This window comes from Python bivittatus, unplaced genomic scaffold, assembly GCF_059951505.1.
Source record: "Python bivittatus isolate LINGU-HERP-01145 unplaced genomic scaffold, Pbiv_v1 ctg000080_np1212, whole genome shotgun sequence".
In the NCBI taxonomy this organism is placed as follows: domain Eukaryota; kingdom Metazoa; phylum Chordata; class Lepidosauria; order Squamata; family Pythonidae; genus Python; species Python bivittatus.
Genome location: NW_028277035.1, coordinates 62,936,212 through 62,956,647, shown reverse-complemented (window position 1 = coordinate 62,956,647; position 20,436 = coordinate 62,936,212). Strand labels below are relative to the sequence as shown.

General features: G+C 37.0%; 1 protein-coding gene across 3 annotated transcripts in view; it reads right to left on the bottom strand.

The window, feature by feature from the left end:
• CHCHD6 (coiled-coil-helix-coiled-coil-helix domain containing 6) overlaps positions 1 to 20,436 on the bottom strand; it is a 259,437-nt gene that overhangs the window by 150,650 nt on the left and 88,351 nt on the right. For all 3 annotated transcript variants that reach the window (XR_015794906.1, XM_088134260.1, XM_088134261.1), the window contains exon 5: positions 12,750 to 12,833. Coding sequence is in view for 2 of the 3 variants with exons in the window: in XM_088134260.1 (XP_087990386.1) it covers positions 12,750 to 12,833 (84 nt within the window). In the remaining variant the exon portion in view is untranslated. The remainder of the gene's footprint in view (positions 1 to 12,749; positions 12,834 to 20,436) is intronic.

The window sequence follows — 20,436 nt, the reverse complement described above, 5'->3', positions numbered from 1 at the left end:
GGTGCTTTTGACCCGTATAGTATGCTCTACAAAGGAAGAAAAATGCAGGGCAAGCTGAAGACAACCTGCTACAGAAACTCTAAGCACAAATAGCTTTATTGTACTTTATATTCTAATATGTTTAAACAGGAAATTCACATAGTGTTTCATTTCCAAGGGCATGTTTGGGCCATGAACAGAAAAAGGCAGAAATGTTCCAAATTGTACCAATACAAGAATTTAAGCTATTAGTTTACTTGCTATTGCTGAGATAATCTATGGTAGAGATCTAGCAATGTTATAAGACTGGGTAAATTAGCACATGAATAAGCTGCTAGATTAATAATAAATATGTAATGTTAAAAGCAACTGATAAATGAACCAGAGAACTAATGTGGTGTAGTGATTAAAGTGTTGGGCTAGGAACCCACCCTCAGCCATGGAAGTTCACTGGGTGATTCTGGGTCAGTCACTCTCTCTCAGAGCAACCTATATCACAAAGTGGTTGTTGTGATGAAAAATAAGAGAAGGGAACAGTATGTCTGCTGTCTTGAGCTCTGAAATAATAGGTAAGATATAAATCTAATAAATGAACAGATTTACAATAAATCAGTGACTTAATTCATGTAATCATATAGAAAAATATACCATAACTGTGCCCAAATGGTATGCATAGTTTTAGTTGTCACAGCTCCACATATGATACTATACCTAAAGAATGACTTGAAAAGAAAATTTAAAGAGTTGAAACAGATACATATTTTTACTACATACTTGTTTTTTACACTGACAATTCTTCTAAAGTTAGAAGTGATGTCCAGGTTCATCATAAACTTTCTTTCAAAACCACAAAAAGCCCATCCTTTGAAGTCTGCATTGCTGCTATTTCTTTAGCAAATGTATAAACCACCTCAGTCTCAAGGACTCTAGGCAGCATATGGGGCAACTAGAACATAGCCACTAAAACATACAATAAATACAGTAAAATCAGAAAGTAACTTGTATAATAATGGTGATGATGATACTCACACCTGGGACCAAACAACTGCAAAAATCAAGTCCCAAATGTTTTTTTGGAACAAACCAAGTTTTTACAAGCTTCTGAAAGGCAAGGAGAGTTGGGGGGGGCACCCTTATAGTGGGGAAGAAGCTGTTCCAGGGAAGAGGAACCATTACAGAAAAAACACATGTACACATAAATATATATAAAACATTCATACATGTTTGAGTCTTAGTACTTCCCACATATAATAGTTAATAAAAATATTTCTGAGTGCAACTTGACATAGTTTTTAATTAACTGATTGCATTGATTTATATGATACCAAAGAAGCAATCTGAAAAATTAATAAAAACCAACTTAAAATAAAAGGTTACATAATATAATAAATTATTCAAAAGGCTAGATTAAAAAAATGTTTCTTAATATCTTTCCAGAAGAAAAAGAGAAAGTAAAAATGAATTGCAACTTGAAAATGAACTGTGTTTTACAATTTGGAAACAACACTGAGCTTCCTTTTCCTTGTGCCCAACAAAGGAGGCATTTTTAAAAGGAGATGGGGACTCTCAGATAGCTAACCCTGACTGTTTAGAGTATAATGGTTAAAACCAGCATCTTCAAAGGATCTGGAAAAAAACTAGTAACTAGTGTAGACTTTTCCACGTGAACATATGGTATGATTCTGATTCTTGGTATTTCTACACCAAGCTTCTAGACACTATTCAAGGATAGATCCACCCAGAGAAAGTTGCATTAAACTAATCATGAGGTAAGCCAATCATGGATAATTGTTACTAGCTCTGTTTAGCTCCTTGCTACCATGGCCACCTGAAAATCCAGAGGTAGTTCAGGATTAAGGAACAATCTCTAGCTCAGAATCTAATTTTTCAAGTGGAACACAACTGCCTCTGAACAGATGGAATCTCAATTTTCCTACTGGCAAAGAACACATGTATGCTTTCATTTAATTTCAACTTACTCCCCTGCCATTCATCCATTTTCCTTGGTATTACATGATAGCAATGATCAACATATAGGTGGTATCTCAGTCAAAGTTCAGGATCATCTCTTCCAAAAGGGCTAAACAACTTAGGGAAAAACTTAAAGCTTGTGTAAATAGTAAATAGACTAAAATCTAAACCATCAATGATTATGATAGATATGCGATCAAAACGACATAGATTTTCTCCAGGATGATCTATCCCCAATCTAGTCCTTCAGGTCTTCAAACAAAGCACCAATTGCCACTGTAGTTGAATCTCTTCACCTTACTGTTGGTTGTCTTCTTTTTCTCTCTCCTTCCACCTTTCCCAGCATTATAGACTTCTCTAGAGAGCAAGGTCTTTGCATTATGTGTTCAAAATATGATAATTTGAGCCTAGCCATTTGTGCTTTAAGTGAGAACTCTGAGTTGATTTGTTCTATGATCCATTCTGTAGGTATAGACATACCATGGCATCTTAATATTTTTTCCAAGGCCTTCATTCCAGTACTACCAAAAAAAAAAAAAAAAAAGATTTTGGAAGCTCTCAAGTTATTCAGGAAGCATACCATTTAGTTAGGTGGAAAGGAATAGCAAGCAGGATACAAAAAGAAACCTGTCCAAGGGAGGCAGAGCTCATACCAGAAAAAAGAATAAAGTTCCAAAGCAAGTTAGCAGGCAAGTTAAGCCTTAGCCAAAAATGTTACAATGTTTGAAAAAGCAGGGATAATTACTCCTTGGGTAACAACTGAAAGAATGTAGGTTGGTTAATGAGGAATAGCAACAATCCTTTTATTGGACACCAAAAAAGTCATCTAGAAGTCCACACAAAGTCCTACTCTAAAAATCATAATGGATAAACTTGTCAATGAGAAGAGCAAATATGAGGATGACTGTGCTAAGGACAAAGGATGAAGGTGTGAAAACTGAACTGGGGGCATAATCTGTGGTCAAAATTAGCAGTCACAGTTTAAATTGACAGGTAAAGACTTAACCCTATTTCAATCCAGTTCAAGGTAAGCAAAATTTCTTGCTGATGGCCAACATTCAATCAGCAAGGAAGAAATTGTTGCCAAGTCCATCCAAGGAGCTAGGTTTCCAGGGCTTAGAGTTTATTCTACAATTGCTATGAATCAGCCAAGTACATATGGCAAGTATGCACTCACTCTCATTGGTCTCTTGAGAAAAACTTTTAACTCATTATTATATCCCATCCACATTCAAAACAATATTAGAATCTTGGATAGATTTGTTTGGATGAGCAGCTCTGAATAGCTTACCACTATGGCTGCTGCTATAGAGTGAATACAGGTGAACCCAAAATACAATTTGAACTGGCAATAAGATAATATACCTTTTATAGCAAAATAAGCATATATACACAAATATTATAAGCCAAGAAAAATGTGGAATATTCCAACTGCACATTGAGAAAACTTGTAAATTGGGAGGCAGTGGAGCTTCTTCATCACTATCAAGAGTGAAGATAATGCTTAAGAACTGAGCTACCTACCACTCAGCTTTGGCAACACAACAATTGTGAACATTCTACTTAACCAACCGTACACTGGCTTGATTCATAGAAGATCATATACTCCCCCAAGTACCATTCCAGCATTAACTAGGATAATAAATATATCATAAGGCTCAGGCAGTTTTCCTTCAGCATGTCAGTTCCAGATGCCTCTGCAATCATCACACAAACTAAAATGGAAGCAAACACTTTAAGCTGCTGTTTGCATAGAAGCTGTTCATAATTTGATGTAGTGCACTGTACATCAGTCAACACAGTACTTAATATTGAGAACACACACAAGCATGAGTGAGCAATGACAGGTAGGCAGCAATGACATCTAGCACACTTTATTTACCCTAATATAAATGTTCTTTGAATTCATCAAATTACCAATCAATTCACTCATCTTTGAAAACAGGTGCACTGATGTATATTAACAACTAAATTTTACAAGCTTTTAGTGAAGCAGGCATTAATGAGAAAATCAAGCAGAGAGCTCTAAAAGCCACAGTAAAAGAAGAACACAGCAGTGTTTCCAAGTAAACAGAGGGACTAAATGGGGAGGGTGGGGTGGCATGTTAAAATACCTAATAAAGCTGTTCCTGGGCACTAAGTCAGCTGCTGAAGGGGATCCTTGTTTATAACAATAGGAAAATATGTAAAAAAAAACCAAATATGAAATAGAAAGAGCCATTTCTGCGGAAGGAAGGAAATACAGAGCGAGGTACTACAATATCTAGGAATTGCTGTGTTTTATCATGTCCCTTCATTGTAATGATCAGTAAGTATACAAGATTCCACTTTGCTTCAATTAACAGGATTGTTCTTTCTTCGCTGCTATTAATTTTTATGATCAGGTATATCATACAAACAAAAGTGGATATTCAAGGAACAAAAAGAATTTATGTTATCTATAGAGCCACAAGAAAGACTTTTCAATTGAAGTATGTCAGTGCTCTGTTAAAACCATGAAAATAACGAAAATACCTTCTAAAAATGGGGGATGGAGGGAATGGTTATAATTTTTGTGAAAGATTGATAGGAAATGGCTGAGTTACTGGTGTTTAAAGACTGGTGGTAGGATCTTTACTGGAGTGCATCCTTAGGTCGAAAAATGGAGATGCCATTTATATAACTGATCTTTCCTTGTGGGCATCTCAAAAAGGAGCAGAAATTGCTCCAAATTAAATGGAAGAATGTTACACAATGTAAACAGCCTTTTAGGCTGTTTTTAATTACATTATGTTTTAACTGATTGTATTCCTATTTAATTGTCTTACTTTATGGGAGCTTTTTGTATTGTTGATTGCTTTCATAATATTATATGGAATATTGTTTATATTATTTTTATACTCTCCTCAGGGCACCTTCAAGAGCAGTAATCAATAAACATATATCCAAGCAAATAGATAATGCAAGTTTATCCTTTTCCCTGGGAGAACAGAGAAATCCACAAGGATTCCTTTTGGAATAAAAGGAAAGCAAGCCTTCCAAAAGTATATGCAGATCTATCGACTACAGATCACTGCCCCTTACACAAGTATCAAAATACAGGCTTTGCTCCCTTTGACTCTATGAATTGTACCTGATTTTGATTTTTAAGCTCTGCTCATCTTCCATTTGAGAGCAGCACTAAATGGCCTTGGTCACTCTAAGGGATCATTTTTTGCCAGGAGATAGATGGGGGTATATTGGCTTTCAGTGCCATGCAACTTTCTGAACAGATTATCTGAGTTTGGTGTGGATAGAGCAATTTTGCAGTAGTTCTGCTCATCTCTAGATAGTTGTTTCTAGAATGGGATTGGGATTTTGGTTCAACCCCATGAGATTTACAATGTGGAATTCCACATTGGTTGTGTTTTATTCTTCATGCTATTTAATAATTACACAAAGCTGCTGAGTAAGAATATTCAGAGATTTAGAGTAAAGTGGCAGTGGTGTGCTGATGAAATTCTTTTCATCAGAGCTAAGTGAGTCTTTGGAATTGCTAAATTGTTGCCTGGCTACAGTGATGGACTGGATGAGGGCTAACAAACTGAAGCTCATACTGGACAAGACAAAATTGAATTAATAGAGCATTTATCTGCCAGGTGAATGGTATTCAATCTGTTCTGGAAGGAGATGCATTTCCCCTTGCAGCTTGGGGTATATCAGATCCAACTTTGTCATAAGACATGCAACTGTCCTCTGTGGTATGAAGCACCTTCTACCAATTAGGCTGGTCTGCCAGTTATGGCCTTACTTGGATACAGGTAATTTCACTATGGTAGTGCATGTCCTGATAAATTCTCATATAGTTTACTACACTGATTGTATGTGGGGAGGTCTGGAAATGTTCTGAACTACACTTCTCTTACTATATAATGAGTACTGACTGGACGTGTGTGTTTTGAACTTATTACAGGTAGTCATTGCTTACTGACTGCTCATTCAGCAACTGTTTGAAATTATGATGGTGCTGAAAAATGAGATTTACAACCAGTCTTTGAACTTGTGGCTGTCACAGTGTCCCCCCGGTCACGTGATCACAATTCGGGTGCTTGGCAACCAGTGTGCATTTACAATTTACAAAAAGTCTTGCGGTCATGTGATCACCATTTGCGACCTTCAAGCCAGCTTCTGACAAGCAAAGTCAATGGGGAAGCTGGCAGGAAGTCACGAATCATGGTCACACGATGTTGCGCTTCATGACTGCAGCCAGAACTGATGTCGTAAGTCAGGCATGGTCACATATTTCACTTTATGACCATGTCGCTTAGAGACAGAGTTGCTGGTCCCCATTGCGGTCAGTAAGTGAGGACTACCTGTTTGCCAATCATAGATTACTTTTACTGGCTCCCAGTTAGTTCCCAGTCTCATTTCAAGGTGCTGGCACTAATCTATAAAACTCTTCATGACTTGAGATCACAGTACCTGAAACAGAGCTTCTTTTGATATGTACCCATAAGCTGAGATCATCTTCAGAGGATCTGCCCTGGTATTAGGGAGAGAGTCTTTTCAGTGGTATCTCCCCATCTCCAGAATACCTTTCACACTGAAGCCTATCTGGTGCCAAATTTGATGCCAGGCAAAGGTGCTTTAATTCACCTGGATATTTTAATCATTTCAATTTTTTAACATTTTGCTATTCAAATATTTATCATAAGTGTATACTATATTTTAATTGTAGAATTTTATATGACTTTTATATGTTTTAAGCTCAAGGACTTCTGCTAAAGATGGTGATGTGAGAAGCTGAGCCTTGCAATAGCTCCTCTGAGGAAAAAACCTCCAATTTTATACTTCCGTGGTAAGCTGCCTTGGGAAAACATGGTAGCTTTGAAAGATAGTCCACGGATTTAAAAAATAAATAAAACAGCGAATATGAAAAAAGAGGGTACATGTCTGCCTACTCATGTTCTGCTTTCTTAATATATTGTCATTTGGTTTGGGAAGAATACTCTACTGAGGTTGATAGATGAGGACTGTGACTCCATTACATTCAAGTTCCTTGCTGTGGTCCTCATCCTTTATGCTCTTTCACTACTAAAGATGCAGTACTACTGCATTCTCATAGCTACTTAACAGTATCTCCAGATGACAATATGATTCATTTTCAAATTTGCACAACTCTTATGTATATTCATGGAATTCACAGCAGTGAAGAGGCCTTTTGAGCCATCTAATCCAACCCCTTATTTAGTGCAGGAAATGTAGTGATCAATCACAAGGAAAATGGCTCTATCCTCTGCTTGAAGACCTCTAATAATCAAGATTGAGATCCTGGCCCTGGGCATTTTGTATTTTATTTTCTTACTTTAGACAAAGATTTAGTCAATCAATGATCAGAATAATAAAAAATTGGACAACTAACTATATTACAATAATATAACATAATAAAAATATTAAATCCATATGTAAAATTCTAATTTCTTATTTTATAAATTTAGTTTACCATATCATAAGATAATGTTAGTACAATTGAAAGGTCTGAAAAGCCACTGAAACATTCAGAAGAATATGAGTATATGCCTACTGCCACTTCCTGATGCAAATAATGCATTAAGGCAGATATATACCTTTTTTAAACTGATGGAACATGCAGAAGTAAATGACAAATGGGGCAGTTTGAGTGAGAAACAACATTGAGGGGGCTCATTTAATGTTTCTCTCAATTCCTGCAGTTTGCTACTGAAATTTGGCAGCTAATGTGTAACTGAATTTCAGACAAAGCAGATGGGGCCCTAATTTACGAAGGGACTAAATTGTCCTGGAGGATTCTAAAGATAGCACAGAAACCTCTGGAAGGCTGCAGGCAACCTCTGTGCTGCTGTTGCCTGTTTTGCACTACAACAACTAAAGACATTTCAGGACAGAAACTAAACTGGAATCAAACTGGAAGGATTCCAGGTAATCAATATAAATCAATAAGGAAAAGAAGGGTGAAACTACCAAATAGGTAACAGCAGATGCTTACCATGTATCAAATGAAACTGAGGACAACCCTGAGTATTAGAAAGACTACTGAGAAAACCCTAATCTTTTATCTTAAACAATGACTCTCTAGTCTCTTGTCTTCATCTCAAAATTGCCAATAATTTTACTGGACTATTCTCTACATAGCATTTTCTAGTAATTCAATATAACGGTTCTCCTTTGGTTAAGAGCCCAGTGATCTCCTGTTCAAGCAGCAGTTGCCATTGGAAAACAGAACACATTTCATGTGCACACCAAAAGAATAAAGACGTATGTTGAATTTTACCGAATAACTGTGTAGCCAGTTTTATTAATGCAGTATAAAAAATGAACTGCAACTTGTTTTATAAGAAATTTATTAAATACAGTACCTGAAAAAGGTGTCATCTTAATACTCTCATTAGTTGTTGATTATGTGGAAATAATATCCTGTAAAGTTAATAAGATTTGAAGTAGACAGTCTTGATAATCCATATGGTCAAAATCCAAGTGAAAAATATGCCTTCAAAAAACATACACGAAGGCTGATTTGGGCCTCTTATTTATATTATATATTGAATCACCCCTGCACATTTCACCCCACCAATCACATTCCAAGACCAGAAGAGTCTAGCTTTGTAATTCTGGAATACCCAACTATGACAATCTAACCAAGCAACTGCTCAGAAGTTTCCTCCTCAGCTTATCTCCTTATGAACCTCTTTTTTTTAAAGGATTAAAAATTCTAAAGCAGTATCTACAAAAGAAGAAGAAAAAATTGTCAAGGTCTGTGTGCATTCAACAAATGAAAGCAAAATAATATAAAAGCAGTAGCTAATATAAAAGATTGTTTGGTGCTGCATTTTCTATCTTTCCAACTATTACAGGAATAAAATTATCCTTGAAGATCAAAAATCCTTTTCAAAACTAATACAATTAAGCTTTATTACACTGTTTCAAGTACATTTCTCTCCTCTGCCAGCCCCCTCCATCTCCAACTCTAATTCAGGCTCATTCAACAGCAGTTGGAGGCATTCTTCTATTTTATTGCAAGTGAAATGCTGGCGTTTAAGGGTCAGGAAACTATCTACTATCATATAGTGTGAAAACACCCCCACCCCCAAATATTAACTTGCTATTGTCCACAGAACTTTGGAAGAAGGAAATAAAGAAAATAATTATCAACAACATGCAATAAGGCTGATAGCTTTTAATTTTAACACCATGGTCAAGCTTTTGTAGCTAAAACATTAATTCGTCCTGTTTTAAAATCTTACAGCCTTAATTCCATGCAAGATTCTTCAGAATTAGGCTACATTCAATGGGATTTTCTCCTAAAACGGAATGTATAGGATTGCAGCTTTCAGGCTGCTCAGAAGGCAGAAAACCGAAGTGAGAACAGGAAATCAAGCTTCTTTAAAACAAACAAAAAGGATTCTGATGAGAACATGGCAACTTTGACACATTTCTTCAATAGCCAGTAAGTAACTGATGCATATATACATATTCCATGCCATTTTTACCCCATGAAATACAAATCTGGAGAGAAGCATGTAAAAAAGCATAGTATGATGCCAAATTTCATTCACAAAAATGAAAATAAAACCCTGAATTCACTTATGAACATTAGGACAACTGTAATCATTACAATGTATGGTGGGTTGATCAAAATTTCATTCCACAATCTCTGTTTAATGCATAAATGGAATTTAAAGCCCAGCAGTATCAGATAGTAACTTTGTTTATTTTTCAAAAATTACATACTTCTCTTTCCCAATTGTCTGAAATTCTTCTAAATATAATTGCCAGAGACTGAACATGGAACATCTTGTAATGCAAAACATGTACTCTAGCACTGAGTTGTGGTCTCTCCCCTAATATGATAGCAGTCAAAACTAACATACAGATTACATTATTCTTGGGGATAATTTTCATTTAAGTCTTGTTCAATTTTGAGGGGCCAGATCCTACACTCCAAAATGCAGTCTGGGCTGGAATGAAAAAAAAATCATCTAAATACTGTTAATATTATCACTTTCTAAGTATTTAATTAATTGTTCCCTTCTGCCACGTTAGAAATTATAGTTTTGTAGCAATTTGCAAGATCTCTGGTGGCATTCTAAAGTTGTTAGACAGAATGCTGTAGGTTGCTTTGAGCCACAAGTCACGCACTGCTAGTTTAAAGCATGAGCGCCCAATCTTCAGAACAAGCATCATGGATAATGGAAGTCTGCAATGCCCCTGTGGGCCTCTCCTACACTGTGCTGTTTACTCTTTCTAAATTGGATGCATAACTGCAAAATGGGAGTGGTGTCAAAATTGTCCCATGACACATAGCACAGCAGTGCTCTCATATACTTGAGATTTACATTTTTTTAAAAAATGGCTATCAGTGGTTTATTTATTCTTTCTCCCCCCAAAAAACACTGCAAATATAAATGCAACTACATTAATAGTCTGATGCACAAACCCTGTCAACAGGTCTCTTGCAGTCTCTTGCTTCAAGTTCCAGAACATTATTCTTCATACATTTATTAAAAAATAAAAGCAAAACATAAATATACTACTGCAAATATTGGTCATTTAGGCAGGAAATCAAAGGAATGATTTCCTAAGGAACATAAGAACAGCCCTAATGGATCATGTCAAGGACAACCTTAGTCCAGCATTTTGTTTCTCATAAACACCAACCCGAACCTTCTGAAGTGTTTGCAAGCAAGACAAAGAGACATACCGCTGTCCTGTCATTATTCTCCTGCAACCTGTATTTGAATATATGCTACTCCCAACCCAGAGGTAACATGGAGTCTTCATGACCAACAGACCATGATAGATATATCCTTGAATTTAATCAATCTTCTTTTAAAACCTTCCAAGTTTTAAAACCATCAAGTCTTGCAGTAATGAATTCCAGAGGTTAATTATGTACTATGTGAAGAAGTGCTTCTATTGTCTGTTTTAAATCTCTTTCCAATCAGCTATATTAGATAGCTCTGGTTCTAACATTCTGAGTAAGGAAGCCCTCTCCCTGACCACTTTCTCTGCATCATACATGATTTTGTACATCTTAATCATGTCACCCTTCAGTTGCCTTTTTACCCCAAGTCTCATTTTAGTTTTTTCTCATAGGGAAGGAATTTAATCATTTTATCCTTTGGATTCCCACTTCTGAATCCTTTCCAGCTTCATTATATCCTTTGTCAAGTGTGTCAACCAGAACTGTACACAATAGTTCCAATACCAATGTACCATAGACTGTATATAGACATTACTATGATGGCATTTTTAGCTTTAATCCCTAGCATGAAATTTGCCTTTTTCATAGCTGCCACACATAGAGTTGACATCTTCATTAAAATATGAACTATGATTCAAATTCTTTTTCCTGGTTAGTTACCGACAGATTAGATCCCATCAATGTGAAGTTAGTTGTTTGGGTTTTTTTACCCCAATGCGCATCTTTTTATAATTGGTTAAATTCATTTGCCATTTCTTTGATCATTCATCCAGTTTAAAGAGATCCTTCAGCAACTTTTCACTATTACTTTTGTTTTTTCCCACTCTGAACAGTTCAGCATCATCCAGAAACTTGGCCAGCTCACTATTTACTTGAGTCAAGTTCACTTATGAAAAACCACTGGTCCCAAAATGGATTCTCAAGGAACACCACTTCTTACTTCCATTCATTGAGAAAATTGCTCTTTCACTCCTATTACTGTTCTCTGTTTTTAAACCAGTTAGCAATTTATAAGGGGACATGTCTTCTTATCCCATTGCCACTAAGTTTACTCAGAAGACTTTGATGGGGAAACTTTTTTGAAAATACAAATATTCAACGTTAACAAGATAACTTCCATCTATGTACCTCTTGATACTTACAAAAAACTCTAAAAGGTTGGTGAAATACAATTTATCTTTATGGAATCCATGCTCATTTTCCTCCAGCAAGGCTTGTTACTCAGTGTGCCTACTTCTTTTTATTCTGATTGTTGCTTCTGCATGTTAACTGGAATAGATGTTAAACCAACTGGCCTATAATCTCCCAGATCTCCCTGGTTGGTTGGTTGTTTTTTAATGTTGTTACATTGGCTACTTCCTACTCCTCTGGCCCCAGACCTATTTTGAGTGACAAGTTACATATCTTTACTAGGAAGTTAGCAATTTCACATATGAGTTCTTTAAGAACTCTCAAGTAGATGCCATTATAGCCTGGTGAATTCTTGGTTATTCCCATCTTAAAAACTAATCATGATAAACAATTCAACAGAGGAGTAAATGCCACATGCAAGGAAGAAACTTGCAAAATAGATTTCCAAAGATGCTTGATAGGATCTTTTTAAATTGTGTTCATTTCAAAAGCTTATGTAGCAATAGAACAGACAGCAGTTTGCTGCAACACATTTTGATCTGTTGGCTTCCCCATAGATAAATTAGTAACTTTAGTGCATATATATAGAATAAGCTGAAGTTACTTTTACCGGGTTTTTGTTTGTTTATCTGAGTCACAGATTTTAACAAAGGATATTTTAAAAAGATAACTGTGCTTTAAACCAAACTCCATAGGTCGGGATGAGGGGAAACACTATGAAGGATAAAAAAGTTTTTTAAAAAACATCATCCACTTAAAAGCCAGTTACCTTTCAAATGTATGCTGTTTTAAAGATTCTACTTTTGAAGCAGATTAATAGTGTGTGATAGGGAGGAGAGCCACAAAAGGTATGTGCGAGGGGCTAAGAATGCCAAGTTTCAGCACAATGGTTCTCATTTCTCTTTTCTCCTGATCTACTCAGATCCCACTAACATAAAGCCACTGCAGATGAAAGATCACATTGCCTCACCTTCTTCTCAATGTGGGCCAATTGTTCCTTATAGAAGGTGCCTCTCCGTTTCAGTTCTTCATCTTTCCACTGCAGCTCCTTTGCCTAAGGTGAAAATACAAAACAGAAAGTTAGCAGGAGACAAATGTGAGCAGGCAACCAAGAAGGAATGAAGAGGAAGGAGAGGAAGAAAGCACAAGAAAGGTATGTCATTCCCAACATACTGCATTGTACCAGGCTGCTGGCAAGAAAATAGAGGCTGTGTCCACAAGGAATTATTTCTAGTCAATGCAATCTTTATCACAAAAAAGAATAAGGAAGATAAATAGTCTGAAATGCTTCAATGCATCTCTGTGACACTTATCAAGTAGAATTGCTGGACCAAAGCATGCAGCAGAATGAGAATCCTCTAATGGTATGGGTTGCACACTACCTCCGTCTGCAGACTGGTGACTTCAAATTTGAATGTTTTCTACTTTCTTGTTTAAACAACCCTATATTACTCATTTGGCATGTGAAATCATTGAATGTTTCCCAAATTATTCACAGGGATCGATGATATAGTAGTGTTTTTCCAATTAATTTTAATTTATGTATTAGATTTGTTATGGCCACCCACTCCAGAAGATTCTGGACAGCTTACAAAATCCCAAAAACACTAAAATAATTAAAAGAGTTAAAACTCACATAAAGAGACAGCCTGGACTAAAACAACTAGAACAATAAACAAAAATATGATAGGGACCCCACTAATACATAACAATCATATTAATCCCAGACTTGGGAACAGAACCAGGTCTTAAGGGCTTTCAGGAACCCCCAGGAGAGTGGGTGCCAACCATATCTCGGGGGGGGGGGGATGCTATTTCAGTGGGTGGAGGCCATGACAGGGAAGGTATGCTTCCTTGGTCCCACAGGTATTTAGTTGAAGGGATCTGGAGTGCACCCACTCTGCTTGAACATACCGGGCAGGCAAAAACAATTGGAGATAGGCAATCCCTCAGGTCCTATGCCCCTATGCTACTGTTGGGCTCTCCTTCTGCTCCCCCTCCTTTTGGCTGCATAACATCAAATATAGACTCCTAGACTATAACTAGGCATTCCCAATCATTATGGGATGATGGTCATATTGAGAATTTTGAAAGCATGTTATAGCTATACTTGTACAAGTATATGCATTCACAAAATGCAGTTCTCAGCATCATGACTCACATGTAAGCAGGAGGGGTAGGGGTTATCCTGGGAGACATGTATAGATGGGCATACCTCCCATCATTTTTATTTAAAAAAAAAAACTTAAGGAACTCATTAGGAGTACAAAGGCATTCTTGGTAATAAACATGATGCTAGAAATTGGCACTAGATTTGCAACATACCAGCTTCCTACAATTAAAAGATCTTTTTAAAAATCAGTGTAAGAAGAAAGGTGGTGCAGGGAGCCTGGTGGGCACCTAGAGAAGTGTCCTGTTGTAGTTAGGCACATGAACCCACAGCATGAAGCACTGCAACAGGAGTATGACACTATGACAGAGTAAACCAGCATTCTTCCCAGAACAGTCTTTGATTAGGCAATCTGGGCAGAAGTATTCCTTGTTGGTTCAGACATGTCATTTTGTCACAGTACAGAAGAAAAACATCTGAAAAATTCAAGTAGTCAATTGTTTTCTTTTCTGTTGGGAGACAAAGAAAGAACCCTGAACAAGTAAAAGACGAAAATAAAAATTCATATTATCAACCCATGCAAGTTTTTTTTTTTTTTTGCCATGCATGCCACATTTCATCAAGACTACCACTAGCAATTAATTCCAATAAAGCATCAGAATCTCCAGCCAGCATGGCCAATAACAAGAGATGCTGGAAGTTCTAATTCACATCTGGCATCTCATTCCTGCTTTACAGCAAGCAATTTGATTACTTTTTTTGTTGAACATGCAATGGGGCTTTCTAAAACCATTTAGAATTATGCTGGCAAATTCTTCTTATGCAAATTAACTTTTCAATCCCACCAGTATCTAATTTAAATCAAGTGGACTACTTCAGGCTTAGTATAAGTAAGTGAAAAGTCTTCAGGAAGTATGGTGTAGTGCAGCTTTCTAATTCTTCCACCACAACTTTTATATTCTTCCAAGTACTGTGGCAAGAAGGGAAGTGCATCACATGTCTTGGTATGAGAAAGAGCTGCTATGGGCTTTAAAACAGAATAATCACAGCTTTTCCTCAAGTTTTAATGAAGCAACAAGAGACTGTCATATATAAAATATCCACTCCATAGTAATGAAGAACTAAAACTGAGACCTGAAATAGTTCTGAAATGGGATATTAACAGAGTGAGACTGAAACAACTCTTGATCAGCTTCCCCACAACCCTACAGTATGACTTACATTATAATCAGAAGTTTGTATGGGGGGGGGGAGTTTTATTTGCAACTTAAGACTTGTTTTCAATTATCTGTTTGTTTCAGAATGATCCTTAAGGAAGGGATGAGGCAGAAAGGAAAATGAATTGTAAAACATTCTGCACAACTTAAAGGATATGTATGGTTTTAACATTCAGCTGAAACTGAAACTAAAATACACATTCTTGTGATGCTAGAAATACATATAGTACACCCAGAGAATATGTATAACCTGAAATATTCAACATATCCAACATTATGAAATTGGGTTAGGCAATCATGGATATTTTGAATGAACACATTAAGAGCACTCCATGCCAGTTATTTCCTACCTGAAGTCACAAATCTTTACTATGCCAGAACAAACTGACTCTTGTGGAAACTATAGTTTCAGAGAGTATGGACACCACAGGTAGCCAATAAAGTTTCAGAGATTTTCCATGTAAAACACCTATACTCACAAGGGAAGAAAAAATATGTTATAAAGAAATGTTGTATCCAAATTCTAACTAAAAAGTTTATGAGTTGTGGTTTCACTTCATGTTGGAGGCAAACTGTGTTGACTGCCTCAGGCAGGAGATTTTGGGAGGTCATGAAAGGGCAGCAAGTTGCTAGTTACATAATCGCATGGTTTGGGAAGACTTGCCTGGGATGGGGGCAAGATGGACGGACAGAATCATAGTCTTATGAGCCAAAATAATCTACCTGGTTTGGGATAGTCTGTACTTTACTTAGGAGAGGTATCACTGGCTGCTTAGCTTTAAGCAACAAATTATAGGGAGGTTTAATACTTACTGTCCTTTGCCTCCCACCCCCTTGCCTTTTAAAAGTGACAGGAAATATTTCTCCTCTGCCACAAATGTAAATATCACAGAAATCACAAAAGAAGGAGATGAGAAATGGGTGATGAATGGTTGAGAAATGGATGGATGAGAAATGGATGATGAAACATCATTTGACAAAGAAATGGCTTTGGGGTTATTCATTCGCTTCTGATATAGCAGGCAATGAACACTACTGATATTCTGTGAGCAAGGACAAGGCATGTTTTCTCTTCTTCCTTCATTTTAGTGATGATGTTGGAAGGAAAGATCACTTGAGATATGTTGGGTTGGTGCATAAGGAACTGGAAGTATTCCATTTCAATGTAACTGGCCTGGGAAATTCTCTGTGAAATACAGTATATATTTGTGCTTTCCCATGCAATCTCTCTCATGGGATGGACAACACATGTAGTTACTGGTAAAGTCCAGACCTGTCAAATGGGGGTTCTGTCCTATTTACAGTTACTTGGGAATTCAGTGGGATTCTGAGTAAACATACATATAATTATATTGTTAAGAACAGCTATCTTCCTTAACTATGGGTAATCCCTAGTTTAAGAATGAGTTCCATTCCCAAGGTCTGTCCTTAAGTTGAATTTGTATGTAAGCCGGAACAGTATTATTGTATAACACAGTGGTACCTCAGGTCACGAACACTTCTGTTCGTGACCAATTCGGGTAACGAACAGCTCCGTTCGCAAAATTTTGCCTCCGTTTGCGAACGCCGGATCGGGTGACGAACAGGATCCACGGCCATTTTCCCTCCCGTGACACGTGGTCGTGGCTTCCTGTAGGGAGGGGGACTCTCCCTCCAAGCAATAACCGCCTCCCCACCCACCTTCCTGTCCTCCACACCAGAAGTCGCATCGAGCAAGGTTAGCATTCTCTCTCTTCGTGCTGTATTTTGTTTCATATTTTTGTGGTTTAAAAAAAAAAATACATATGGTTCAGAACGGATTAACCGTAATTACATTGAGCCTTATGGGGAAATTTGATTCGGGACGCGACCAAAATCGGTTGGCGACCAAATTCAGAGGGGTCAGAACGGATTAACCGTATTTACATTGAACCTTATAGGGAAATTTGATTCGTGTCGCGACCAATTCGGGTTGCGACCAGAGTAGCAGAATGAATTAAGTTCATGAACCGAGGTACACTGTACTGTATAAGTAGTATTGTGTAATGAACTCGATCCACTGTGTATTTCATTTGAATCGTTGTGTATTTAACTCAAATTTTGCTACAATAGGCTCTGCTCTTAACTATGGGTTGTCTATAACCCAGGTGTTCTTAACCCGGGGACTACCTGTATAGCACAGCAGGAAAAGACCATGTGATGAGAGGTGCAACATTTTTTTCAATTATCAGATTGACAAAACAACATAACCAAATGAGAGTTACTCATAGAAAAACAAATGAATTGTTCAAATTCTGATTAAAATGTAGACTTCTAAAAGTGTATTTTTATACTGAGTGTGCAAAGAGTCTTTTTCATCACTCATGAATCATCATGGTCCCACTCGCAGCCCCAGTCTATTGTTCTCTTCCCTAAATCTTCCAACTGGCAGGAATATTTGTCAGTGGCCAATATGGAGCAGTGATGTTCACATGGGTGAGCGTGGGTGTGTGTGTGTCAGAGTGATGCAAGCAGTGTTGATATACAAGCCTTACTCCTTTTCTACATGATCTGCGATGTCGCACACATGTCCCAAAGAGACGGAGCTTGGGCAGCAATGTTGCAAAACTGTTTTCATTTATTTATTTAGGTAGATTTAAAAATGCCCAACTTCTAACAACTGTAGGTAAACTTTTTGCAGAGTTATGTTGTGCCAGGTTTAAAGCTTACCATTAACTATAAAGAAATAACAATTGGCTGCTGGTCCAAAGCCATACCACAATTTTAAGACACTAGTCGGGATACTGATATTGTTTCACTAGCATGATAGCAAGAAATCTGCTATAAATAGAAAGGATATTAAGATGGTAAGTTGTTCTGCAAAGAGATTCTGTGTTTGCAGGATACATAACACACATAGTTCTTTGTACACAGACTACCAAAAGCCATTACATTACATTAGTTGGCTTTCTGTCCTTTAGAAATATTGATAGGGTTCTTACTTATTGTCCAGACTTCACATCCCTGCCAAATCATTCCAAAGTTTTCTCTCTCTTTCTCTTTCTCATTAGAATGACTCACATCTCCAATCCTCCTCCTTTGTAAAAGATGGCTGTTGCAGTATAATTCTTAGTATGACACAAAAAGAAATGCCTTTTAAAAAGCATTTTTAAATAATGGAATTAAGTTCCTTGTTGGCTACTATCCTATAAGGCCAAAAACATAATTGAAACCATATTTTTAAAAATTATTACAAATGTAGCACAAAATGTCCCCAAAGCAGAAAGTAAAGCTGCCAATGACCAACAGTTATGCAACTACAGTACTACACAGTGCTGCAGAGGACAGTAACAGCAGCAGTCCAAAAAACATGGACTCACATCACATATGATAAAGGTAATAAAAGACAGAAAACATGAAGCTTTAACAGCCAGTTCTCTTTTTTGTCCCAAAGTGATTTTCTAAACAATAATAATGGACAGAATTGAAGTTGGAAAGGATCCACCCCAACTACTATTATTGTAGTACATGCTGGCTTTATATATTTCCATAACTGATCTGTCCAATATGAAGAACCCAAGAAAAATTGTCAATAGTCTCCCTACTGGAAAATTAGGGGGACTAGAAGAATGTACTTTTCTGTAGTGGCCCCTGTTTTGTGAAACAGTTTTCCACAGGAGGTCAGACTTTCCTTGACCCTGACAGCCTCCTGGAAGCAGAGTAAAACAGAGCTCTTTTCGAGGGCACCAATTGTTATTACTGCTTTACTGAATCTTTTTGCAGAAACAAGAATAACCTGCATCTTGCCCCTGCTAAAAACATCTATCTATCTATCTATCTATCTATCTATCTATCTATCTATCTATCTATCTATCTATCTATCTGAATAGTTTTATACTCCTTCCTATTTAAAAAATCCCAAAGCAGTTTACTATGAAAATAAGTAACAATAATTTACAATAATTAAAAGTGACATCAAAATATTATAGAAATACACAGAATAAAATAAGGAATAAAATTGCAAAAGAAAAAGCAGCAATAAAAAATTAAAACTCATGATAGAATTGTTACTAATGGTCTGGAGGATAAAATGTCTTTGATCAAATTAAATTGATTGATTAAATTAAACTGATTGATTAAATTAAAATAATATTGCCCACTTACAGTCAGTACGCTTGATGCAGCATTTTATACTAATTGAAGTTTCTAAACCATCTGCAAGGCTAGGTAAAAATGATTTAACACATTGCAGTAATCTAAGCAAGAAGTTACTAGGACATGTTTATCTGTATCCAAATAGTGTCACAGCTGGAGAACAAGCCTGCTGGTGAAAGTTGCTTCATGCCTCAGAAGCCAGTTCTGTTTCTTCTGCTTCTAATGTCAAAGATGGATCCAGAAGCAGCCACAAGTTATGAACCTGATCCTTTGGGGAAGTACAATCTTACTCTGCTGGCAGAAAACTCTAACAGCATTTTTGTCTCTGGACTGAGTTGTCAGTCCTGATCTAGTCCATTACTGTAGCCGAGCACTGAACCAGCAATTTCACTGCCTCACCTGCATCTGATTGGTGCTGCATGTTATCAGCAGATAGATGACATTTCACTCTAAATCTCCAAATGATCTCATTCAGCATTTTCATGTAGATAGTATGGCGGATAAAACAGAATCGTGTGGGACCTCACAGTATAAATATCATAGTCAAGCAGAAATCCCCAAGCATCAACCATCTAGATATAGGGAGAATGTATTTAAAGCTGTTCCACCCATACCTAGCTAGGAGAACATCTCTGAAATACCATAGACAATGGTTTCAAAAGTGGCTAAGAGATCCAGGAGAATCAACAAGTTTGCACTCCCTTTGTCTCTCTCCCAGCAAAGATAAGCCAACAAGGGAACTAAGGCAATTTCAGTGCCAAAACCAGGTCTAAACTGCAACTGAAATAGATCTAGAAAATCTCATTCATCGAAGAAAATCTGGATATGATCAGCCATCTATCCAAGAAGGAGATGTTGGTCCCTGGCCTATAATTATTTAGTTCTTCTACATCCAATAGTTCCCCTCCCCCCCCCACACACACACACAGGAGTAGCCCCACTATAGCCACTCCTTGTAACAAACAATTTATAACCTCCTGGACCTAATCTCATCAGCAACCCCTTCCTATTAATGAAATATATAATGAAGGACAAGCAAACACAGAATTGGCTGAACTCACCCAAGTATCTTATCTGCATGACCTGGCCTTATAACCTAAAACTCATTCAAAGCAATCTGACCAACAAGAGCCCTGGATAATTCTACAGATTGAACTGCTGGAATTGTACAGTCTAAGTTATGACAAATTTGATCAGTTTTGCTTACAACTGTCTAG